At 31.4% G+C, this 25,674-nt stretch overlaps 5 protein-coding genes across 6 annotated transcripts; 3 read left to right on the top strand and 2 right to left on the bottom strand.

Annotated features, from left to right (window-relative positions):
• Positions 1-1,954: 1,954 nt before the first annotated feature.
• On the top strand, positions 1,955-3,746 carry LOC123211333 (protein HEADING DATE REPRESSOR 1-like). Its single transcript, XM_044629988.1, has 3 exons — positions 1,955-2,252; positions 2,901-3,214; positions 3,289-3,746. The coding sequence occupies exons 1-3, from the start codon at positions 2,150-2,152 to the stop codon at positions 3,490-3,492; spliced, it is 621 nt and encodes a 206-aa protein (XP_044485923.1). The 5' UTR covers positions 1,955-2,149; the 3' UTR covers positions 3,493-3,746.
• Positions 3,747-3,934: 188 nt separating this feature from the next.
• LOC123211332 lies at positions 3,935-7,075 on the bottom strand. Of its 2 annotated transcripts, none has more exons than XM_044629985.1 (6): positions 6,873-7,075; positions 6,544-6,792; positions 6,193-6,366; positions 5,489-5,595; positions 4,825-5,114; positions 3,935-4,717 (listed from the first exon to the last, which is right to left on the bottom strand). In XM_044629985.1, the coding sequence occupies exons 1-6, from the start codon at positions 6,981-6,983 to the stop codon at positions 4,119-4,121; spliced, it is 1,530 nt and encodes a 509-aa protein (XP_044485920.1). In that variant the 5' UTR covers positions 6,984-7,075; the 3' UTR covers positions 3,935-4,118. The 2 variants fall into 2 exon arrangements, with proteins under 2 accessions (XP_044485920.1, XP_044485921.1); XM_044629986.1 differs by having other exon boundaries at positions 6,544-6,797; positions 6,873-7,012.
• A 2,786-nt stretch (positions 7,076-9,861) lies between these two features.
• Positions 9,862-12,479, top strand: LOC123210669 (aspartyl protease family protein At5g10770). Its single transcript, XM_044629144.1, has 2 exons — positions 9,862-10,193; positions 11,038-12,479. Exons 1-2 carry the CDS (start codon positions 10,022-10,024, stop codon positions 12,306-12,308), a joined length of 1,443 nt encoding a protein of 480 aa, XP_044485079.1. The 5' UTR covers positions 9,862-10,021; the 3' UTR covers positions 12,309-12,479.
• A 4,603-nt stretch (positions 12,480-17,082) lies between these two features.
• Positions 17,083-20,182, top strand: LOC123210350 (AP2-like ethylene-responsive transcription factor At1g16060). Its single transcript, XM_044628644.1, has 8 exons — positions 17,083-17,507; positions 17,602-17,684; positions 17,838-17,846; positions 18,020-18,108; positions 18,183-18,256; positions 18,410-18,460; positions 18,751-18,827; positions 19,371-20,182. Exons 1-8 carry the CDS (start codon positions 17,371-17,373, stop codon positions 19,907-19,909), a joined length of 1,059 nt encoding a protein of 352 aa, XP_044484579.1. The 5' UTR covers positions 17,083-17,370; the 3' UTR covers positions 19,910-20,182.
• A 990-nt stretch (positions 20,183-21,172) lies between these two features.
• Positions 21,173-24,174, bottom strand: LOC123212141 (tubby-like protein 8). Its single transcript, XM_044631201.1, has 9 exons — positions 23,524-24,174; positions 23,287-23,401; positions 22,644-22,820; positions 22,493-22,548; positions 22,290-22,407; positions 21,897-21,986; positions 21,710-21,802; positions 21,548-21,615; positions 21,173-21,454 (listed from the first exon to the last, which is right to left on the bottom strand). The coding sequence occupies exons 1-9, from the start codon at positions 24,033-24,035 to the stop codon at positions 21,379-21,381; spliced, it is 1,305 nt and encodes a 434-aa protein (XP_044487136.1). The 5' UTR covers positions 24,036-24,174; the 3' UTR covers positions 21,173-21,378.
• Between the last annotated feature and the right edge of the window lie 1,500 nt (positions 24,175-25,674).

The raw sequence follows: 25,674 nt of genomic DNA, 5'->3' as shown, positions 1-25,674 counted from the left end.
GCAAAAACGATTTACTCTTTCTCCAATTCAAACATAATATTTATAATAACATTTGGAGATACTAAATTATCTCCTTTTTTTTCTAATGAAGAGATCAATTATTGTTTTGTTTAGGTTAAACTTTTTTATTTTCCTACTAAAATGATTAAACTTATCGATTTTTCAATTGAAGCAATTAGATTTTTCTAATGAAGCAATAAAATTTGGTCAATCAAAATTTTTTTACATCAATTAAGAATTATCCCAATTATCATTTATAAAGAAAAATAAAAATTCATATCATTCATTTTTAACAATTTAAATATTAGACTTATTTCGGTGTTATATGATATAAGTTTTACCTATTTAATACAAAAAATTATAAATTTTGATTTTTTTTAATAAAAAATTTTTTTGATGCCTTCAATAGTCATGGAAAAAATATAACAATCATTGTTATTTGCTTATAATGATTTTGACATTGACCAAATTTTATAAATCTAAATTTTGTCCTTTCTGTCTATTTCTTGAATGTATATCCCAATAATTAATTGAAAAGGAAAGATCCATTGGTCTATTAATAACCTCATAAAGATCAAATTGTCATGCTAATTGAGTTAATTAATTTACATAAATGATTTGACTTTGTTTTGTGATACAAAATGGGAATGTGATTATGGATATTGATGAACATAACATGGGAATGAATGAAACCAAATATATGATATATATGAACAAAAATGCCCTCTGGGTAAAATTTTAAATCTATATTAGTAAATTAATTTCATGTTAATTTTAAATAAATAATTCAAAAATCATAACTACGAAAAAAAAAAAATTCTTAAAATCCGTAAGCCTGTCAATGGTGGTCATCATGAATAAAATATATGAGAGTAGTCAACACAAATTTTATTTATTGAATATTTGTGAAACTACACAGGAATTAAACATATATAAAAAAAAAAAAAAAAAGCTTAAATTTTCATGGATAAAATATCAAATTTGACATTAGAAAAGTTATAGTATAGGGAGGCAAGCTTATAGAAAATTAGACTCAAAATCATAATTAAGTAGTAATTTTATATATATTTATTTTTTAGATTTAAAATAAAAGAATAAAAGATAATGTTACCAACTTATTATAAGTATAATTGTGTGGTACCAATATGATCTGTCATGTACTATTTTTTCTACCATAAAGTATGAATTATTGCAATAACTTGTTCTACTGTTTCTTTTTTTTATTGGGCAAACTGCCAATACATTCATCATCCAACATTGATTTAAAAGATAGTTTGAATGATAATTTTCTTTAATAATATTTTAATATTAAAATTTTAATTTATTTAATTCACTAATTATAAAATTAATAATTTGATTCAAAATTTGATCTATTCAATGATATTGATTTTATTTCAATGTTTGATAGACTAGTTTGGATGAAGTTTTTCGTCATAAAAATAAAGAGCAAAAGTGGAAGAGAAATAACCGTGGAAAGTTTGGTCTTCATGAGGCATTCTCATCAAGGTAATATGTAATGCAGGAAGGATTTGTAGATAGGAAATTAAAAATTAAATATACAAAATTGTATATATAATTTTATTAATTATCTAAATATCAAATTTTTATAACAAAGTTATATGCAAATTCAAATTTTATTAATTTATTTATATAAATTAAATAATAATTTATAATTTGATAATATAATTATTTAATTTTTTATTTTAAAATTATTTAATTAAATATTATCATGTTAAGTGAACAAATTTATAGAATGGATAAAAATTTGCTCTTTCAAAAATGCTCGAACTCCCAAGGAAAGAAATGGCAAACTGGATAGGGCCCTTGAAGAGACGGAAGCAAAGAAACGAGTAGTTGACATAAAATCTTCCACCAAACCGTTAAATCCTAGCCGTTAATTAAAATTTTGCAGGTCCCGCCACGCATATGACAACTAACGCATTTCATTTCATAACACTTCTTACTATTTTATCTTCTTCCTCTTCGCTCTTTCTTCTCTTCATTGTTAAGGACGGACAACACAACTCCAAAAAGCTCACACCTTTCCTTCTCTATTCACAGAAAAAAAAAAATTAGCATCTTTCTAAAAGATTTTTTTATGATAAATTAATTTTCTTGAAAGAGTTTTCGTGGGTTGGTGTGTGTTTCAATGGAGAAAGAAAATTCGGATATGAAGAAGACTGATGGGGCTCTTCCTGGATTCGCTTTGGCTTCCACACCTAGGATTTTCTGGAATTCCAGAAAGAGATCAGGTATAGTACTAATTTTCCCTTCTCTCTGTTCATTTTCTGTCTGGTTTCCGGGAAAAATATGGCTAAAAATAGACGGAAAATTGTTAACTAGAGCTTACTTTGTGCTTTTCGCTTGATTTTACCCAAACCCTTTTCATATTCAATTAAGTCAAGCCTAGAAATTCGATAATTTTTTGCATTGTTTAAGAAGATACTTTAAAAGATAGCTTGTTCAACTAAATTCTAATTATCCTATTCACCAAAATAGAAAATTTTTCTCGTTGTTGTTTTTTTTTTTTTTTCTGTAAAATTCATCAAAGTTTCATCTGTTGTAGAATAGTATTATGACTTGCGGTTGCTTTACTTTTTCGCTTTTTTACCGGGTTGGGTATGATAAAACTCTGGTTGGCTAACTAATCACTGTCATTGTCTCTCTCTCTCTCTCTCTCTCTTTTTTTCAGTTTTCGTATAATTTTATCTGTTCATTTCATTTCAAACCCAAATAAATATGTTAGCACTGTCCAGCTGGTGATTTATACAAGTTTGATTCTGAATTGATTTGTCATATGATTTTTCATAATGAATAAAAATGTGAAGAAAAACTAGTATGTTTAGATTGTCCTGAATCTAAAAGAGTTTGCAGTTCGAATGGTAACTTCTCTGTAACAGCTAGCAGAAGGAATTTAGACATTACAGAAGACACTGCTAATGAAACCCCCGCCAAAGATAAAGAAGCCTCCAAAACAGAAAAGGACCCGGAGTTGATTCCAGATCCCATGCTTTCTGAGCGTCGGAAGGCTCTCTTTGAACCCCTGGATCCAGCACATAGCCGGCAGTCAGCAGCTGAAACCTTACTACCCCCACCAGACTTTGATGCCACATGCTATCCCAAGGGCTGGCTGATCGGAAAGAAGCGAAAGCTAGTAAATGTGGATGTTGTTGAGAGCATGCGACGTGTTGCTGTCCAGGAAATGAATAGAAAGGTATTCTTCCAACACACACATTACTAGTATTGCTTTAAGATTGGAACAAATGATTGACTCAGCTAATCTTGCAGGACCGCGAAATCAATGGCCTAAATGAACAACTGGAAGAGGATGCACGCTGTCTCGAACATCTACAACTCCAACTTCTGGAAGAGCGGAGCAAACGTGCTGAGATCGAGAGAGAAAATGCAATGCTGCAAGATCAGGTAAACATGCTGATGAACATGTTGCAGGAAAACGAGGCAATGGATGATGAAGGCACGGAGGAACCTTGATCATAATAGTTTGTTTGATTGTATGCCTGTTTGTTCATTCTTTTGTAGAATTGTTTGGTAAATGTAGAGAGCAAAATCATACATGCATATGATATTCTTAGCCCAACAAAGGAAAAAGAGTCATATATAAATTAGGATGTCATTTAGCTTATTTGGTGCTGCAGATGCCTTGCTTATGCTTGATTTTCTGTAACCGAGAGTGTATTTAAATAATGTGCTTGTAATTTCTGAAGAAATTTCTATTTGTTTGTTGATGGCTCTCCTTAAAATATGTTTGACAGTTCCAAGTAAAAATCAATGAAATCAACAATTGATATCTATTTTTAAAGCCCCACTTCTGAACATTTCGTTTTTTCACTAATATTTTACATCCATGGAATTCCAACGAAGCAAAATCTATTAGATCACAGAGAGAAGAGGGAGAATGCGGTTGAAGATCAAGTGGAAAAAGGATTTGCTAATATTTACAGTAGTAATCTAGAGTGTGGTACAAACTGGGTTCACTTATGAACATGTGAGGAGTCTTCATCAATCTAGGATCTCTAACTCACAATCTCCATATTTACATATGTCTGAACGAAGATTACCTTTAATCTTGGTGTAGATGGGAGCAGTGGATGAACTTGCTATCTTTCTTTGTTAGAATCTTCGCAGAAGTTAATTAAAATTTGCGGGAGAGATGCAATTCGTGGAAGACTCTGCAGCAGTTCTGCAACTGAGTCCTTCCTCAACATGGTAGGTTGTTGCCTGCGGCCAGAAACACTGCCCAATCCACCCTCCGATGCACCAAAATCTGGTCCAACCTTGCTTTCACACTTTACTGAGTTGGTTTCAGCTAATTTTGTGACACCATTTATGTTGGCACCTTCGCTACTCTTTTCCTGCAAGTTTTGTGTTGCTGTAGAATCTTTCTGCAGAAGGCAGCAAAGTGAATTGACCCTCGACATTAGAGACTTCTCATCAGAGGATGATGTAAGTTGAGAGTCACTAAACAAGTATTGAGTAATCTCCTCCAGAACGTCTCTTCCATGTAGGTCAGTACCAAAAAGTAAGGAACCACCAGATGCCCTCTGTTCTGAGATGCAATGGCCAATGTGATTCACCAGATCACTCATAGACATAGATGAGTGAAGTCCAGGAACTTTGATCTGGTCCCAATGGCTGAGCATATTTGTTTCCTGGGCTCCGCTGCTTCTGATTTCTCCTGTTGTACAGGTGTCCATCACTGCAAAAAGACACAACTTAGACCAGCTATAAAAAACAGAGACTATGAGACATTATCATATAAAAAAAAGAGATTCTTCATATGCAGTTTCAGGATCATTGTCCTACCTGAGATAGGTGAACGATTCATGAAATCTTGTGGTTCAACATTAGAGGATGATGACTGAACACCGGATGGCATCGCCCCATCCAGCAAATCAAATAAAACAGGTCGCTCCTCCCTTTTTAAATGGCTGGAAACATCTGGTTCATCAAAGGCTGAAGCTCCGGGTTCAAAATATGGAGAATCTAAGACAATTTCTGGCTGTCGACTCAAGAAATTGAGACGCGGATCACATTGTATGAGCTTTTCGTAGTGCTTTGCAAGAAAGCCTTGTGGGCACATCAGAAAATGCTGCCTATTGAAAGGAAAAAAAGGTGTCAATGCCACATGTTACAGATTAATTCACAACAAAGTTTGGAATGATATCCATCATTAAAATGCATCTCTGACATGAAAAACAGAATATGGGGAAAAGAAGCTGAACAAGAACAAATTCATTCGCATATAAATTATATGCATAACTTTGATGATTCCTCCCTCTCCCCTTCTTTTACAACATTCACAGAAAAGTTTTGAAATCATTACCAATACCAAAAGATACTCTTAAACCACTTCTTGGTGTAAGTATACACTTATGACATAAACTGTTTAACTTATCAAACCTCTGAGTGTCGTAATGAGATGGCAAAAACAACAAACACTAGTATTGACTCACGCTCATATTTATACCTGTGGATGCTTGCTTGTCCACCTGTAAAATCTGATGTTGCCTGCCATAAAGTGTGTTTCCTGGGTTGTGGATTGGTCTCCCTAAAGAAAAGAGGCCGTCTAGCCAGCTGCATCAAAAAAGAGCATCCTTCAATCATTAGAGAGTAAACATAAGTTCTTTCAACTTTGCATGAGCCAAAACGATGCCAAAACTTACCACTCACTATTTTGAACACCCCTAGCTCATTTAAGGCCTTAAAATATTTCATCTGGAGAACGGATTTCACTACAAAGAACCAGAAGGATAATATACGAACAAATAATGAAAACATTCTTAACTGCCCCGTAATTTTTCCTCCTAGGTCCCATAAGTAATTTCATAATAAAGAGAACAAGAAAAAAGGGAAACCCGCCAAGTAAATCACAGCTTAATGAAGTCTCCGAAAAGTTTTAGAAAAATGACAGGCAGGTTCAGAAAAACCTAAATATTTTAGCCCGATATCTGACGAATTTCGAAAATAATAAGATTACACCATTAAAGCCTTAGTGATACTTCAGTGATATATTCCCTTTTTTAGCACATAAAGTTATAAGAGTAGGTACATACAGATAAATGCAGCCAAAAATATATTCCCATTTTTAGCACATAAAGTTATAAGAGTAGGTACATACAGATAAATGCAGCCAATAGGCAAAAAACAACAACTGAAACCAAGTTAAATTACCACAACGTCCAAGGTCTCGGGTCCGTCTTCAGAATAAGTAGCCTTGATCGCCAGAATATCGGACCACTGAATTTCAATCTTGTTCTTCAAACCACCATCAAGCGCTTCCCACACTAGCTTATGCTTCGCAAAGTAACATTTCCCCACCAAATCCCCCTCATATCTCGATTTATACTGCACAAACCCAACATTCAATCACAAATTACAAACACCCCAGCCTTCAAAATTAACTACTGATCATCAACGATCCTCCAGAAGTCCTTAATTTTTATTATAACCCAATACTTGCAGAAATTATCAAAAAGATTAAAAAAACCTGAAACATTATTTTATTAGTTTATTCAAACGTACCTCCCAATTTCCGATTCTTAGAAGCGAGGCTGGAAAATTAGAGGCCTTCAGCTTATCATTGGAAGCTGAAACGACACTGCCTTTACACTTCCGCTTCCTCAAATTTACATTTTCTTCCGAAAGCTTCATTTGAATCAAATCCAAAAACGACGCCGTCTTCTTCAGACTTAATCCCAACGGACTTGGCTCTTCTAGTGGATTGTACTTCGAAGGCAGGATAAAAAACGGCGACGTTTCAAGTTTACATTCCTGAACTTTGAAAAAATAAATTAAACTAAATTCAAAATCAAAATCAAAACTTAATTTCGAATTTAAAAATTAGAAATTACTTGTTCGAGTTTGGATCGTTTGTGAAGAGGACCGAGCTGGTCCTCTAACGAGTCGTCCAGCTCTAACTTCACCACAGACGATTTTTTCCCCGAATTCATCGACTGAACCATGTTAATTAGTCGCCGATATTGACTTCTTTCCTTATCTATTATCTTATCCAAACGGAATATGAAAATTGGTTCCGTGAAGCTTTTGCCTCTTCAGTGAGAAGGTTCAGTTTGTTTTAGACGAGTGGGAGGGGACGCACGTGCCTAACAGAATTGCCACGTGTTCGTCTTGAACATGAACAGAGCTTCGCTGTACTGTGGGAAATTAATTTACGATAATGTCGCTTGTCTTATTAGATGATTGTGTACAGGTGGGGGTGTTTTGGTCATTTGATGAGTGATGACATAGTGGTATAGGTGTCACGTGATGGCATTTAAAAAAGGTTCTGGATAAAGCATGGGACCGGTTCTCGAAGAGTCTGAGGCGGGTGGATTTGATTGTCATTTGTCGTCTGGTACAGGGAAGTGGGCGTGATTGGCTAAGAAGGGACACGTGGCGGGATGTGGCGAGATTGAGAGATGCACAGGACTGTTAAGTGGAATAAGTATATGCCTTTGTGGATAATGTTTAGAAATTGGACCCCGCTGTCTGTCGTTGACCGTAAAATTTTGGTGCGTTGGATTGGATGTATGTGCATTAGATTTGATATGTTGTTTAGGGAGGGTTTATTCCTTAATATAAAATGTTTACGATAAGAGAGTGGACAACACTGCTTCTAGCCTGATTATTGAATAACAATTTTTTAAATTTACGTAGAAAGTAAGATGTTATTTGTATAATAATTTTATATATAAATAATAATATTTAATTATACGATAATATATTATTATTTATATATAAAATTATATATATAATATTATTATAGAAATTATTATCAAACTTCTAGTAAACGTTGTCCCAATCAATTTGCCATTTGCCTGCTTTAGGTGCAGTGTCCTTCAACGAAAGTCTTGCATTTTCTAGCCAAACATAGAGTCCAAGCCATAAATCACACCCTAGGCTATTTATTTAAAAACAATTTTTTTATTAACTAATTTTAACTTAAAAATCTAATATTCATAAGCAATATTATGAAAACTTAAACGAAAATACGAAAAACCATGATAAATTTTTAAATAAACAATCAAATACTTATTAATAACCTTAGCATCTATTTTAAACAAAATTTCAAGAAATTGAATGAGTTTTAACTAAGAATCACTAGAGTGGGTCAATATTTTAATTAAAACATAGTTCAAATGTGGTGAAGAATGTTCAAACCTTCTTTATCTATTATAAAGAATTTACTCAAGCTTTAAATTTAAGAATTTGACACTATAAATTCACCATATGAAAATTCAAGTGTTTCTATTAAACCCCCAAACATTTCATGACTTATGAATACATCCGCTAGTATTGGAAATAAGCCCTAAACCCCATTATGTCTAAATACTTCAATAAAAACACGTTAAACATAAAGGAACAATTTCACCCCGAATCGAAATCTCATAACCACTCCGAAAGTCATTAATTTCGTATTTGTCAGTAAGAACCCATTTTTCTATCTTTTAAAAAGAAAGTGAAATGGAGTTTGATAAAGCCCATTCATCACTAGTTAGCCCAACAAGGTTTATGGACGAAGATCATCTGGTAGCCCAACTTTTCAAGAATTTTTGTTGCTTATATACTTGAAAAATAATAATACGTTTCCTCTTGCTAATTTGATAGGAAAAGACAACTCTTATACAAAAAACAGTAAATAAATAAATAGTAGATTTTCTTCAGAGGAGTCTTAAGGCCTATGTTAATGAGCACAACATCAATATTTGCATTTTGAGGAATTGAAAGACTAATAATATATAAATATGCTTGTAAGGTCCAATAAGAGAAATTTATTTATCTCTTCCGTATAACTCTTATGACTCAATTCTCCTATTAGTGCACAGCTCTCTCTCTCTCACACACAAAATAAATAAATAAATAAATAAAGTAATTAATTATTTGTCAATTTTTTAAGGTCTTAAAAAAGCGTTAAAATGAATTAAAACTCTTTTAAATTAAAAAAAAAAGATTTTACATAAGTTCCTTCTAAAATGATAAGGTCTTTTTTTTAGTGCAAGAGAAAAGAGTTGAATTGTATTTCTCTCACACACATATACGTAGAACTACGGGTGACAATGACAATGATAAATTGTATCGAGGGCGAAAATGTATGAAAATTATAACTATGAGAATGGTCAAGGAAGTTGCATTGAAAACCACACATCAAACCCTAAAGAAAAAAATTCAATGCAAGTAACAAACTCATCATCAATCTATCATATTTCTTCCAAATAGAAGTTATTTATTGTTTAACCGTTTTAACTCTTATTTGATCTTTCATAAAACAAAAGGATTAAGATAAAAAATAATATTTATACGATGATCTTCCAATTTATGAACTCTAATGAAAAATAGTATCCGAACTCACTAATAACAATAGTTATCTTTAATAAGCTTCAAACTTATAAATTAAATATTTAAAAAGAGATATCATTGTGTAATACGGATAACTATCAACATTAACAAAATTGTAAGAACATCAAAATTTATTTATTTTCACCTGAGCATATTTGAAAGTATATATTTAATTTATTTCTAAAACAATAAGATATCTATATAGAAATAAGTGTACCCTAGTGTAATGTTAAAGTATTCACCATTCATCAAGCACAAGATATATCTGTCATTCTCTCTCTCCCTCCCCCAAAAAGTATATATAAAATGCAAGTTGATACTTGATTCTTTGTAGCTATGAAAAACAAAATATGGATGTTAACTAATACCAACAAAATTATAAGAATCACAAGTGTTCTCTTCAGAAAATTCAGAATGTATATGACATCGGCCATGGCACCATCAACGCAAGACTTTCTGTAGTATTTTCATTTTCATTTTCCCTCTCACCTCTACCACCACTATATCATCACGTGAATCCCCAATAATTCTCAAGCACTTGATTGTGGGGTCATTTAGCCACCCCTTCCTCTTTTGTTCTCTTCCCTAACTCCAACTCTCAGGAATCTCTAATTCTCCCTTCCTCTTCTTCCTCTTTTTCACTCTTTCTTCATCATCTTCAACAATGGCGAAACAACTTTTATCTTTTCATCATCTTCTCCTTGTTGTTTTTCTTCTTAGTGTTGCAGCCAAAGGGGTTCATTGTTTTCAAGAGAAGAAATATTATAACCTCCTAAGTCTTCAATGGCAGCAACACCAGAGTGGAGAACTCTCAAGTTGTCTCTCTCAGAAATCAAGTGAGTACTCAAGTTCATTAATTTCTTCATTAAATAAAAAAAAAAAGGAAAAGTTCATTATAGTCATCAGAGAAAATTATCTAATGGTAGCCAATGCTTTAATTTGATTTATTTTTTAACTTTATTATTATTATTTTTTGTATCTCTCCACTTTGGGATCTATAATGAAGTACAACTTTCTCTTCTTTTGCTACAATCTAGAATTGCTTTCATGCTTTATGGAAACAATAATCATTAGCTTAATTTTTCTCTCTTTCACTTCTTTTCAAAGGAAAATTAACCAATTAATTAAAATGTACTTGACAAAGTTGATTTTGTAGGCTGTAATTTGATTTTACACTGATTATGCAATCTATTAGTTGATTACTTGTAGGCTTTTAAGGTCTCTTTATATGTTTAATTATATTTAATTAGTTTTAATTGGTGCTATTTCTTTTTATGTTATCTTTTTTTTTTTCCTCTTTCTGATTAATCAATAATAAGATAAGACTTTGGAATATGTGATCAATAATTTGAATTATTTGCTCTACAGATTCTCATTTCTATTTTAATATTCAAACACATTTCTTTTTTGGAGGCCACAAATTTATTTTAATTATGGGCATGGTATGTATAAGATTATTAAACTGAATATAGCTTAACCCTTATTTAAAATATATTAAAACAAGTAAAACATAATCTAAATTTCAACCATAATTCTTTTTTCTTATGATTATCATGTCCTTCAACCCTTCAATCACAATTTAACTTTTCTTTTTGTTTCTTTTTTCTTTATGGTAAAAAATAACAATTTATAATGGTTTGGCATAAAAATTACAAAAATTCAATTTCTTTGCAAATTCAGGATCTGTGAAAGGGGCAACAATTTTAGAAATGAAGCATAGAGCCTACTGTTCCGGAAAAATCACAAACTGGAACAAGAAGCAACAAAAACTTCTAGCCCTGGATGTTTTACATGTCAAATATCTTCAGTCCAGGATCAAAACCCTTCATTCTGTCAACAAAAATGGAGTATCCGACACTCAAATCCCTTTAACTTCCGGCATAAAACTAGAGACTCTAAACTACATCGTCACAGTCGAGGTAGGTGGTCGAAAAATGACTGTAATTGTTGACACCGGAAGTGACCTAACATGGGTTCAATGCCAGCCCTGCAAATTATGCTACAACCAACAAGATCCTCTCTTCAACCCCTCAGTCTCTCCTTCATATAAACAAATTTTATGCAACTCTTCCACTTGTAAATCCCTGGAAGTCGCCACAGGAAATTCTGGAGTATGCGGGGCCAATCCTCCAACCTGTAACTATTATGTTATTTATGGGGACGGGTCCTACAGTCGAGGCGAACTAGCCCGTGAAAGTCTCAATCTTGGGACCACTGCTGTGAAAGATTTTGTGTTCGGTTGTGGAAGAAATAATCGTGGTTTGTTTGGAGGGGCTTCAGGCCTGCTCGGCTTTGGAAGGAGTGATATCTCATTGGTGTCTCAAACTTCATCAATTTTCGGAGGACTTTTCTCCTATTGTTTACCTTCAACGGAAGCTGGAGCTTCAGGATCACTAATTCTTGGGAGAAATTACTCGGTTTACAGGAACTCAACTCCGTTCTCATACACCAGGATGATTCCAAATCCCCAACTGACTACATTTTATTTCCTGAATCTTACAAGTATCAGCATTGGCGGGGTGGCATTGCAGGATCCAGGTTTTGGGAAATTTCCAGGGATTTTGATTGATTCCGGGACTGTTATTTCCAGGCTTCCGCCTGGAATTTACAGGGCCCTGAAGGCGGAATTTTCGAAGCAATTTTCAGAGTATCCTTCAGCTCCAGGATATTCCATCCTGGATACATGTTACAATCTCAGTAGCTACGAGGAAGTGAATGTTCCGATAATGAAATTCCAATTTGAGGGAAATTCGGCCCTCCAAGTTGATGTACGTGGAATGTTCTATTTTGTAAAATCGGATGCATCACAGGTGTGTTTGGCTCTGGCGAGTCTTTCGTTTGAAGATGAAATCGCGATTATTGGGAATTATCAGCAGAGGAACCAGAGGGTTATTTATGATACAAAGGAATCGAAGGTTGGATTTGCAGCAGAAACTTGCAGTTCAATGTGAGAGGGAAAATCGAATTTGAGAGAAATAGTTGCTTGGTTTCATTTTTTTTTTTTTTTCAATCTATTTCTTTAAGGAAAGCCATGTAATTTTGGCTTTATCATTGTTGAATATCATCAGTAGTTTTTATATTCATATATTATATAAACCAAATATATATTTGTGTTGATTCTAGGAAAGGTGCAAAATATGATTACGTAAAGGCCATTTTATGATTTCAAGTTTGCTCCAAAGTGCAATGGGGCTCCTCCGAATTGCAGATATTATAATATATATTAATTGATTATGCAAAAACTTGCTTTAACTAAGATAAAAATTGTATAATTAAGGTTTAAAAAAAGATTAAAAGAATTTGTAATCGCAGCGCAGAACTCAATTTATTTCACACTTTTCACTAGAGGGAATTCCTCTGAAGTATAGTTATACTTGGAATTCTAGAGAGGGGATTCCTCTGAAATATGGTGATTATTATCATATTCAAACTAACTGAAAATTAATGACTTTTTATCATGTTTGGTAATCTTTAATTGTAAAATACGGATTAACTTAAAAAAATCACCCTTTAGTATATTTTTAAATAAATTTAAAATTAAAAAAATTGGGGGCAACTAGTAAAAATCTGGGGGCTAAAAACATTTCAATAAATCTAAAAAAAAAAAAAATGGGGCCGGGTTGCTTATAGAGTTACAATCTTTTCCTGACCCAAAATCATGTCAATATCGGCCCATTCAAGAATTCAGTATCTGTCAAATCTCAAAGGGATGGAGGAGATTATTAATATTTACCCTATGATTAAATATCAAACAGAACTTTATACTTTGCTCCAATGATAATTCCCTTTAAGCATCATCTTGATTCATAAAGTTAAAATGATTAAGAAAAAATAATTGAATTAGGGTTGCCTCCAATCTGCTATCCTACTAACACCCAACCGCAACCTAATCCAAAAATTACAGCTAATAATTTAACCACATTCATTATTCTGTTTGGTAGAATTAGAGAAATGTCATGCTCAGCTCAATACTAGACTTTCCATATAAATTCTGTTTGGTATAAATTTAGGCACTCGCCGCTAAATGTGGCACACCAATTGCTATTCAATCAATTTTACATTTATTATAGGCTAAAGGCCTATTTCTCACTCAAGTTTTAATGCATTCCTAAAGTCACATTCATGAGATTTAAAAAACCTAAAATTCTATTCATGACCCAACTGAGGTTAAAATTTTCTATTAAAGGTAAGGATAAAAATATCATTTTATTAATAATACTAAAAAAATATAAAATTCATTAAATTCTTCTTTTAAGTTTTAAAAACTAACAATTACATTCATGTCTAAAGTTTTCTAACTTTGAAAAGTAACATTTTCTTCTCAAAATCTATAGTTTATTTTCTTACCCTCTCCGGCTACCATTTTCAACCATATGCGACAATGCTTTTGTCTGAGAACACACTGGCTACCATCTCTCACCGTCTCCAGTGTGCGACGAAAAAGTGTTGATTCAAATGAATCGATGAAGTCTCGTCACTTCATCTATTCCAAATGACTCTTCCTCGCGTTAGAGAGATGGTGGTTAGTGTGTGAGTTCAAGAATCGTCATTGGTGGTCAGAGATAGTAGCTGGAGAAGATAAGAAAATATACCCTAAGTTTTGGGGAGGGGGGAAAATGTTACTTTTTAAAATTAGAAAACTTTAAGCAATTGTGAAGTTGTTAGTTTTTAAAATCTAAAGAAGATAACTTAATAAAACATATATTTTTAATATTATTAGTAAAATAATGATTTTATTTTTATCTCTAAAAAAAAATTAATAAAAGTTAGCTCATAGGTGAGATTTTAGATTTTTCAAACTCTGTAAATGCATATTTGTCTTGATATTAAAACTTTGGGTGGGAAATAATCCCTCGACCTTTATTATAATTATGAACCTCTTACAACCAAAGCGGCCAAGCCCCTGCCTTAAATGGTTAACTTAAATGACAAAATAAGAGATTTCATATATAAAAGAACATGAATTTTAATGTATTATAATATCTTAACTTACCTAATTTAATAGTTATGAAATCAGTCACTGAATCATTTTACCTCAATTTTTGTATCCCCATATGACAATATGCTCCAATTCTCACTTTATTTAACTTGTATTTTTTCATCTCAAGTTTTGGTTTTGTTTACTCTATGCTAATTCTATTAATATATCTATTATTAATACTATTTTTCGAAAGTGAACGAGACTTCTTTAGTGAAGTGTTTCAAAGGCAACTTTAGACTTTAGTCACATTCACATGCTACCTCTTGAAAGAACCCTTTTTTTTAATATCATTCTAAATCTAGTATTGCCTAATTGGATGGAATTCATTTTTATTATGGTTCATTGAAAACGAGTGAGGTTTATTATATAAATTAATTCCCACAAATTTATACGATGATTACATATATTTATCATGCTGTTAAAGTTAATTATTTTTATTATTTTTAACATTTTTAATCATATTAATCTACCATTTTGTATGATCAGTTTGTTTATAAAATATAATTTCCTTTACTTTTTTATAATATAATTAATAATGCATGCGTTACAAGCTTGAGATTAGTTATTAACTATAAAATCATGCTGATTTTAAAAAAATAAATATAAAAATATAAGTCACTAGCTAACTTAATTAAATTATTAGATCATTTTCGTTAAAAAAAATAAAGTGCAAATGATGTCATATTTGACAATTAATAACCGGGTATAATGATAAATAATATTGATGTTTCCTTACTCTTCAAATAATAAAAAAAAAATATTTTTTTTATCAATTACTGAACATTAATTTATTATATATAATTTACAAAAGCAAATTAAATAGAATCAAAGCATGTTAGCAATACAAAACAGTTTCTTTATTTTTTAATTTATAAAAATACTTAAAAAGTTTATTCACAAAGGAAAAAAGTTATGCTTGATGAAAAAAACATGAAAATTGAAAAATGTAGTGAAAATGGTTTTAAAAAAAATACTATTAGTGAACAAAATGAGAATCCATGAGTAAAAGCAAAACCCATAAATTCCACGTGGCACTCATCACATTTTCAACAAAATTTAAATTGGATACTATAAGTAAAAAGTAACGTTATGAATACAATTTTTACGTATAAACATTAATATATTCTTACGTAATTAAATAATTAAAAATTAATGATTTTTGAGAGTTTTAAACTTATAAGACCAGACATAAGACTAATAAAGAAATGAGCGTTCTATATTTGAGGATAAGAACCTCATATTTAAAAAGTTAAAAACATAAATTTTATTTATCTTTTTGTCATAAAAAATTTATATCATGAACTTAATTAGTTTAATAAAAATAAATTAACAATTTTTAAATTTAGTTTTGATATAATTAAAATACATAGTGGTTCAACATAAACAATATTTAATTATATAATAATATTTTATCATTTATGTAGCTAATTTTATTGATAAGTAAAATGTCCTACGCATCCATCAAATTATTTCAAAATCACCAGTGCATCAAGAGAAATGTAATATGCACACAAAGTACTAAGTATATCATTGGGTAATTATGCAATATACTATCTTGTGTGTTCAAAACTGTTTCTCTCTCTATATGTAGAGAGAGAGAGGTTATTAATACATCAAATCAATCTCTAATTTTTTTTTGTTTATGTAATTTTCATTATTAATGGTCTAAATTTGTTTTTCTTTTTGTTAAATCTATATGGTATAGTTTGATTTATTTGTAATGCATTTGGGGAAACTTAATTTGTTTTTTTATATCGGTATGGTATAGCGTGATTTATTTTTAATGCTTTTGTGGAAACTTAATTTGTTTTTTTATCTATACGGTATAGTTTGATTTATTTTTAATGCATTTGTGGAAACTTGTTAAATATACACATTTTTTCATTTTCTTATATTTACTTTTACGATTCCATATTAGATGATAGAATTTTGAGTGATACTATGTATATCTACTTTGAATATATAAATATGTGTCAACACGTAATTGGGTATTATTTTATCTTTAATTTAAAATCACTTAATCATATTATGACACACATAAATATATATCTATTTATATACTTAAAATAAGTATGTATAATTTTATGAATATTATTATATACACAAATAATGAGGGTCATCATATGATTAGAAAGTTAAAAATTAGAAATAAAATAATATTTAATTATATGATGATATATCATTATTTGTAAATAAAATTATGTAAACAGTATTATCGTAGTTTATTGTAAAATTTTAGTAGACATACACAGTAATTGCATGGTATGTAAAACTATAATTTTCAATATCAATTATTGACTTAGTACATTCAAATTAATTTACACTTGAAAATATGGGTACAAATAAAAGGAAGAATTATTGAAGCCGATTTGGTTGGACTTATTATTATTAGTAAAAAAAAACTTATTTGATTACAATTCAAAAATACTTATACTATAAGCTCATTTATAACTTATGAATTCCACAAGCTCTTTTAATTTTGTTTATTAATTTTTTTTTTGTAAATTAACATTAAAAATTATTTAACCTAAATAACTCACAATTTCATGAAAAAATATTTTTAAATATTAAATAAGTTTTTACTTTAATAAATTATACCAAATTAACCCTTGGTGACTCAGTGAATGAATAAACCCAACAATGTGTTAGGTAAGATTAGATTTGTATAAAAAAATTTGACTCTTATTGTTATTATTATAATTATTATGACCAAAGAAGCATATGTAATTAAATGGAGAAAATAGATTTTAGTAAGCCGAGTCATAAATAACGCAAGCTTCTTTATAAAAAATTAAAATTGAAGCTCCTGCCAAAATCGCTTCTCATTTGAACTGGCAACAAGTGAAGACAATTGAAACCAGTCTCCACACTAAGCCGCGTCCAGACGGCCATTACAAACAATCCATCTCTCCCTCTCTCTGGCCGGCCCCCTCTTTCAATATTCTCATTGGATGACCTAGTTACTCTCTTTCCTTCTCTTTTAACGCGCTTTTCGGTGTGTTTTTTTTGTGGGATTTCGTTTGTGAAGTTAAATGGCGAAAACTTCGCAGAAGAACACTGCGAGTACTAATACTTCCAGTACTGTTGTTACTAAGGCAAAGCGGACGCGTAAAAGCGTGCCACGAGACTCGCCGCCGCAACGTAGCTCCATCTTCAGAGGCGTCACCAGGTTGAAAATTTTACAGATTCAGTGTCGGCATGTAAAAGTTTTTTTGATTTATTCGCTTTTTGTTTTTCATATAGAAGATTTAATTCTTGTTCAGGCATCGATGGACGGGACGATTTGAAGCCCATTTGTGGGATAAGAATTGCTGGAATGAATCACAAAACAAGAAAGGAAGACAAGGTGATTATCAGATCATTGGCCCCATTTTAATATATATTTTTATAAATTATTTGTTTTTTTTTTAAAGATGGGATTATTGATGAGTTTATTTTGTTTGGGATTATCGACGTTGATGATGGATGGTGACTGTGATGAAATCAAACTATAATGCAGTTTATTTAGGTGAGTTTGATGATCTCAAAAGCATTATCTTTCTCTTTTTAACTAGCCACCTTTCATTTTAATTTACCTTTTTTGAGAAAAAATCTACTTTTCCTACCATAATTTAAAAAATTTTTCCCATAAAATTTCGATAAATTTAAGTGAATTAATTGTAAAAATGGATTGTTTTTTAGGAGCTTATGATGATGAAGAAGCTGCTGCACGTTCATATGACTTGGCAGCGTTGAAGTACTGGGGACAAGAAACCATCCTAAATTTTCCAGTAAGTTTTTGGTTTATTAATTTTCTCATCTCAAGTAGATTATATATTTTTTTACTTTATTATGTTCATTGTAGTTGTCCACTTATGAAGAAGAGCTCAAAGAAATGGACAGTCAATCAAAAGAAGAATATATTGGATCTTTAAGGAGGTACTTTCACATTAATATGCTTAATTAGTATTTTAATTAAGAATTATCTCCATTTCAAGGGTTATTTTAGTTTAAATTAATTATTATATAATCCTAATTTTAAACTTTGAATATACATTTTTGTTTTTAAATTTTGATGAAATTAAAATGCAGGAAAAGTAGTGGATTTTCTCGGGGAGTCTCAAAATATAGAGGCGTGGCCAGGTAAAATTATGCATTTACGTGTTCATATAAACTCACTCTAAATCAATCAAATACTTTTTGATGGATTTGATATTCTATCTACCGAATTGACAACATAAATTAAATAGATCCCTGGCCTTAATCTATGATATTGCCACTTGGGATTGTCGAGTTATAAGAGATGCACCAGCCTTGAGGTTTTATTTATTAGTTGGGTAAAATACAAACTCCACTCAATCAATCAATAGTAATATGTTTGTTCTTATAAAAACTGCAATTTCACCTATTTTATTTTGGCTTCTATTTTGCAGGCACCATCATAGTGGAAGATGGGAAGCTAGAATTGGGAGAGTATTTGGCAACAAATATTTATATCTTGGAACCTATGGTAATTAATTATTTCTTCTTTATCACAAAAAAAAAAAAATTAGGGTTATTCATAATAGAGACAATAATGTAAGTTTGGGTTAATATTAGAGAAAAAATTATCCTAACACAAGCTACCCTTGACTTTAGGATATGTCAGTTAGCTTATGACAGTTAAATCTAGGTGACATGGTGAGATATAATTTGGAAGAAATGTCATTAAATCAATAAGTTATATACAAATGAGTCCAAATGAATATAAAGTTACATTTGATGTATTGCATTGTCACTTTCAAACAATGAATAAAATAAATTGTAAAAGACTAATGATGAAATAATACTTGTAATCAAATCTAGTTGGCTGGAATATATGGTTCACCAAACTTCACCTGTTTTTGTTAGCTATTTATATAAGATTCAAACACTTCGTACAATATTTCAACACTCAACCAAATTCGGATCCTAAAAATTAAATTCCCCCATTTATTGCATCATATGAATAAAATATTTCATAATAATTTGTTGATATTCTTTTTTTTTTTTTTTGGTTTTTTTGTTCTTGCAGCTACTCAGGAAGAAGCAGCCATGGCTTATGACATGGCTGCAATAGAGTATCGTGGCCTTAATGCTGTGACAAATTTTGATCTTAGTCGATACGTTAAGTGTCCTCGACCTAATAATCAAAACAACTCTAACCCTAACCCTACTTCTGGCAACCCTAAAGAAAGACCTGAAGGTGATAGCAATCAAATTCCAAACCTAAATCATGAGCTTGAATTAGGTTTTATTGCAACCAAACCTCAGAGTTCGAGTGCTAGTGAAACATCAATTACTCCTCCACCGAAAATGAACAACAGCAGTGGGTCAACCTCATCAGCAGTAGGGTTTCTACTACAATCATCAAAGTTTAAGGAAATGTTGGAGAACACTTCAGTTGTCGATTGTTCATCGTCGTCATCAGAGGTGGGTCCTTCACGTCGAAGTTTTCCTGATGATATTCAAACCTATTTTGACTCTGATTGCTACACTGATAGCGATGACATCATTTTTGGTGACTTAAATTCGTTCATGTCACCACTTTTCCATTGTGAGCTCGATAATTAGAGGAGCTATACTCAGCAAGCTTGGCAAATTATTAATTTTTTTCCTTAGAAGTTACCCTAAAACATTGTTAAAATTATTTGTGAATATTTTGAAGATAAGAGTGGTGAAGGGAGAATGAAAAGGATGAAAAGTAAGAAGGCATATACTTTGTTTTTAAGAAAATTTCTTTTCTTCTTACTAAATATGTTGGGAAGAAGAATTAAAGTTTGCTTATTTTTATTGGTTGATTTTACATGTAGATGCTAATGAATATAAAAATTATTTATTTATCAATTATCTCTGTAAGGCCCTTAATTTATGTCCAATTTTCTCTGGCTTTTTTCTTTTTTTAAGTTCAAATTTGCCTTGCATGTTTTATACATATATCCACTTTTGGGATAATACTGTGTTAATGCTGTAACTCGCATTTGTTTTTTTTTATGGTGTAAAACTGAAAAGATCAAAAGATGAAAGATGGAAGGTGAAAGGTTGGGAAGATGAAATCTGATATGAGTTCATCATTGAATTGGAGATGGTTATGGTATCCCTTCAAGTTACACGGTGCCCATTGTTAGGGTTATGCCCTAAAAGTTAAATGATTTTCTAAATAATATAAACCTATGTTCCATGAATAAAAGTGTTTTATTTATAATGTAATATCCTCTACGTACAAATTCATATATAGTTATATCAATAATCAAGGTTTCAAATTTTATGTAAATAGATATTATCTGACTTTATATTTAGTCATCTATGATAAATACGAAATTTTACGATAATTCAAAATTATGTTTACAATTGGGCATTTTGTTTTTATAGGGTTGTTGTGTTATCTGTCTCTATAAAAATGATAAGTCTTGAATTACTAAAAGGCACTTGCGCATAAGGAATGCATTGAACTTGATCATGTTAAATTTCTAATCCTATATAACTGCCAAAACAAAAATATAAACTTTACACCTTAGTTACTTTAACATATCTACTTTTTTAGCCTTATGTGGATGATATATCTTTAATTTATACATTGTCATCTTTTATTAGAATTGAAGGTGAGATCTCGATCGTATACAAGTCAATATGTATTATTGTAGTTATTTAAGTCGAAGAATACTATTCCATATACATGGAATTAGTATTATTCTAATATTACGTATTTATTCTCAATCAAATTGTGTGTCTTTTATTCTTATTTCATATATAGGATTTGACTTATACCATTAAATCCAACAATCTTCAATAACACAGAATAAAGAGTATAACATTGTATTAAAGTGAGATCGCAAATGTTAAATGCAGATATTTGATTGAATATTATTCCAATTCTAAAATCATTTTCTGTCCATTCATATGGCTAGTCACCTTGATACAAAATGGAGAGCATTTTCGACCAAGTACAAGGAACATAAATAGGGGGCCATCGAGAATCGAAACCAATGCAAGAACTTCGAGTTCAGAGGTTGAACTGCAAGACGATGGTAACTGTGATTCACTCAAATCGTACAACAAAGCTTGGAGTCAATTGAAGCCAAACATATGCAGAATGCTTGGTAACCAGTCAATGGATATCTGCATATTGAAACATGCATTATTAGTAAAATGTAGATTTCACTTTACTTTATTACTGAATATTAGAAGTTTCAGAAAAATGTTCAACTGTACCTGAAATCTATCACATATTTGGATTTCCCCACTCTTCCAAGCTGCAAAATCGTTTGTCGTCCATTCTCCTACATAAACCATATAGAAGTCACCCACCGCAAACTAAAAATGAATTAAAGGAATCGCCTTCTACATGTTAAAGTTTCCAATAACAATTTTTACCTCCAATGTCAGCTGAAAATTCTTTACCGAGCTTTGAATTCTAAGTCCTGCTCTTCCCCTGTCTCTGTAGTCCAACTCGTATTGCTTTGAAATCTATAAGTGAACCAAAATAAAAGTTAATGCAGGTCGTAAGATTTGCTTTTTATTTTTATTTTTTTCAGATGAGAAAGTGCATCCATTTACTTACATTATTGTACTGTGGAATCCTTGAAGAAAGCCTATGAACTTTATCCAACCTCCCCTCCCAGTCTGTGGGAAGTCCATTCATGTGTTGCACCTACCATATAACAAATTTGATGTAAGTATTATTCTTTAGACTCGAAAGGCGATCATAATCATAATGAAGTGAGCAAACATTTTCGCGGATCCATCCCCTCAATCATTTTTATTGTATCTCAAAACACATTGATCTATTGACAAACCAAGTGTGGATTTCCAGACATCCAAGCCAAAATCAAGGACAAATTGGAGTCATTAACTACTGACTTGAAAACTCCTGGATTTCAATCTCAAAATGGGTTTCCATAATGATAAATGATGTAAGAAAAGAAAATTTGATACATAACTAATCCGTATATACCTTGGAATCTGCCGAGCTGATGTAAGCGGTACTCTTCAGTAGCATGGACTGGTGCTTGGGTATATATGCGTTCATGCTTCTGTAACTACCGGTTAAAGTGGTTACGGTAGGGTTGAACCTGGAGTAACAAAATAAAAAGCATCAATTGAGGGATCAAAGAGACACTAAAAGAGAAAGGGATGGAGGAAGAGTGCTTGGCTTACGTTACAACAGCAATAAGTGGATTAGATTGCCTGTTGATTGAAGAGAGGCGGCTGGTCTAAAATCAGATAGATTATGAGGAAATTAGTGAGACAAATCTTCCCTGCAAGTCTATGATTCAATAATTCATTGTGCAGGTTTACGAAATTTAACCTGATCTCTTATATGGTATTTTGAACCCACGAGATTTGCCATCACCGTCCCAATGAAACTATCATCGGTCTTTGACTTTATCCCTCTTGTATTCTGAGCTACAGTAAACTCTGACTTCCCATTGCGTCGCTTATGGTAAGCTACTGCCAATTTTCGGTTCTGTCGTCCCTGACCTTCCTGTAGATTTGATCCATTCATATACGATTAACAGACTGGCAACTAATATCAGTGTTGCACTTTGCACACCAGAAAACTTTAATTATTTGAATCATGTCATATTTCTATATCGATACACATGCAGAACAAGAATGTATTTATTCTAACATTCTTGAAACCATAAATTTTTTTCTCATCTCAGAACAAAGCTTCTCACTTATAAGATCACTTTTCCAAGTTATCACATTTTACCATCACTTTCTTGAAGGTCCTTGGGGTTAATTTCTTGTGCACAAACGCCTAAAACTTGTACCATGCCAGTTGTATCAATACATATAGAGATCAGAGAACCTAAAAATAAACTATAATAGGAAAATAAAGAGAAGAGGGTATTGCAAATTTTTGTTTGAATTTTGAATCAAAGACTCATAAAGAAAATTTGATCTTACTGCCAGGTGAAATTGCTTCCAAGTAACAAAAATCTTACATTGGTATAAAGTGAGAAAAGAGGACCTCCTTTTAGCCCTTGTGGGCATGCTTCCTTCACAATAACACAAGTACACCTCCCTATATCCAATGGCAATGGCCTGCACAACAACGCTCTGCAAAAAAAATAAACATATTTATAAACCCACTTCATCAAATTCACAAATCAAAAAATAAAAAAACAACAACATATCTCCTAGAAATGAAATTTAACAACAGGGTGCATAAATATATGGACCTATTTGGCAATGTAGACCAAGAGGAAGCAGGGGCCGCCTCAGAATCAGAATAATCCCAAATTTTCAAAGAATTAGAATGCTCCGAGTCATTAGCATCCCACACTCTCAACCCAAAAGCCTTATCGGGCTCGTTCATTTGCATACAAAACTCAAGCGAGGACGGCTTTAAGACCCTTCCAGTGGACAAAGACTTGAAATGCGATACCTGTTTAATCCCATCACTAGAACCTTTCGTGGACAAAGACTTCAAAGCTGGAAACTTTTTCTCCCCAAAAACTAAATTTCCATTCTTTGATGGCGCTGCATTTTCCTTATCATCACCACTACCACCACTATTCTCCTTCTTGTTTGGGTCAGCATTTTCGTTGTTGTGAGCGAAAGAATTCACACCTTCACCTCCACCTCCACCTTCACTGCAACTGCGGCTGTGTCTCGACTCGGTCAAAGGGTTAACATAAAGGGAATTGTACGAATTTTGACGTGCCACAGTGAGCTTCTTGAAACCAGTCATGTCTATTTTGAAGAGCAAGACTTGATTTTGAAATGCTGGGTTGTTTGTTTTATGGATTCTGAGTTGTGCTAAGAACTTTCAGATTTTATTGAAACTTTTGAGTTTGTCTGTCTTCTCGGGAAACGTTATGATTTGAAATGGAGTCGAACCAGTTTAGTCTCAGAAAGATTTAAAACTGTCTTCTGGGAAGTAGCAAGTATCGTGTGTATTCAGCATAAGGTGTAAGTGATCAGTAAACCGCCTTGATATTGAAACGTCAGCAATATGTAACTTCCTCTCTATGTGGCAGAATCATAGAGTTTAAAATCCATCATGGATAATATTGTTTACAGTAGCGTATTAAATATTATTACATAAAGTAATATTGATTTGAATCTTATAGATGAATGAACAATGATTGGGAACATGCCAAATCAAATTATAAGAAAGTTATTATTTTGCAAATTTTAATGAAATTATAATATTTTTGGAGATTCAATTAAAAAAAAAAAAGCATTTAAATTTGAATTTGAATTTGAATTTGAAATGGAATAGGGAATTGTGAAGAGTGGAATTGAAGGGTAAGGGTATGGGTAAGTGTAAGTGGTGGTGGTGTTGGAGATTGACAAACCAGCAAACTTTTTAACTTTTGGACATGGAAAAGCGCCAAACACTTTTGAATATACAAACATTATTTTATCATCTCTTTCTTTCTTTCTTGTTTGTTAATAATTTTTTATTAAGCGTTATTTGCTTGAAAATCACCCATACAATATGAAATCATACATATCATATGCCCTAAAACAAAAAATTATAATATTTTTGAAATTAAACTAAAATTTGAGTGAAAAATAATCCATTTTGACTATATTTTATTACAAGAGTTTTCTTGACCATATTTTGTTACAAGAGTTTTCAAATGCGAATGTTGTTTGCACCATCATGTAATTAGTTTTATTATGGTCAATAATTACATAATATATTATTGTTTTTATGAATATGCATACATTAAATTATTTCACAAATAAGAATTTAAATTTAATCAATTCACACTCAAGTCTGAAGTGAAATTAATGTCTTTGGCCAAATTTCAACCCCTTTTTGGGATCTTCAATTTTGTTTGTCCTTACATCCTTGTTCTTTGGTGCGTCAAAATATTCGTGACAATTTTAATATTACAAAAAAAAAAAAATTGTATTAACCATGAACCAGTTTATTCTGTCATAAGACACCAAGTGAATTATAACCTGAATGACAATTTCCCACCCCAACTTTGACGAAATTACCAATTTCAACCTTCAAATTTGAAAAGTCTATTTACTCACCCATTACCCATTTTTATTGATAAAACCTTGTATAATAAATTATTACTTTTTTAAGTATAATAGTAAAATTATCGTTAACTTTTAATACAAATATTAATCATTAATCTGTCGTATTAAATTTTTTTTTTTCATTTTCAATCTAAAACTAACAATTGAATTATGATTATGAACAACTGAATTATATTTTTTCTTAATCCAATAATCATAAATATAGATTATGACAGGTATTAATATTAATTGTTTAAAGGATATGCAAGACTGAATATTTATTAAATAAGTTATAATTCTTCTAACAAAATTTTATTGTCCTTTCATAAAAAATAATAATAACCAAA

The sequence above is a fragment of the Mangifera indica genome, chromosome 3 (assembly GCF_011075055.1).
Source record: "Mangifera indica cultivar Alphonso chromosome 3, CATAS_Mindica_2.1, whole genome shotgun sequence".
In the NCBI taxonomy this organism is placed as follows: domain Eukaryota; kingdom Viridiplantae; phylum Streptophyta; class Magnoliopsida; order Sapindales; family Anacardiaceae; genus Mangifera; species Mangifera indica.
This window is presented reverse-complemented; position numbering and strand designations above follow the sequence as displayed.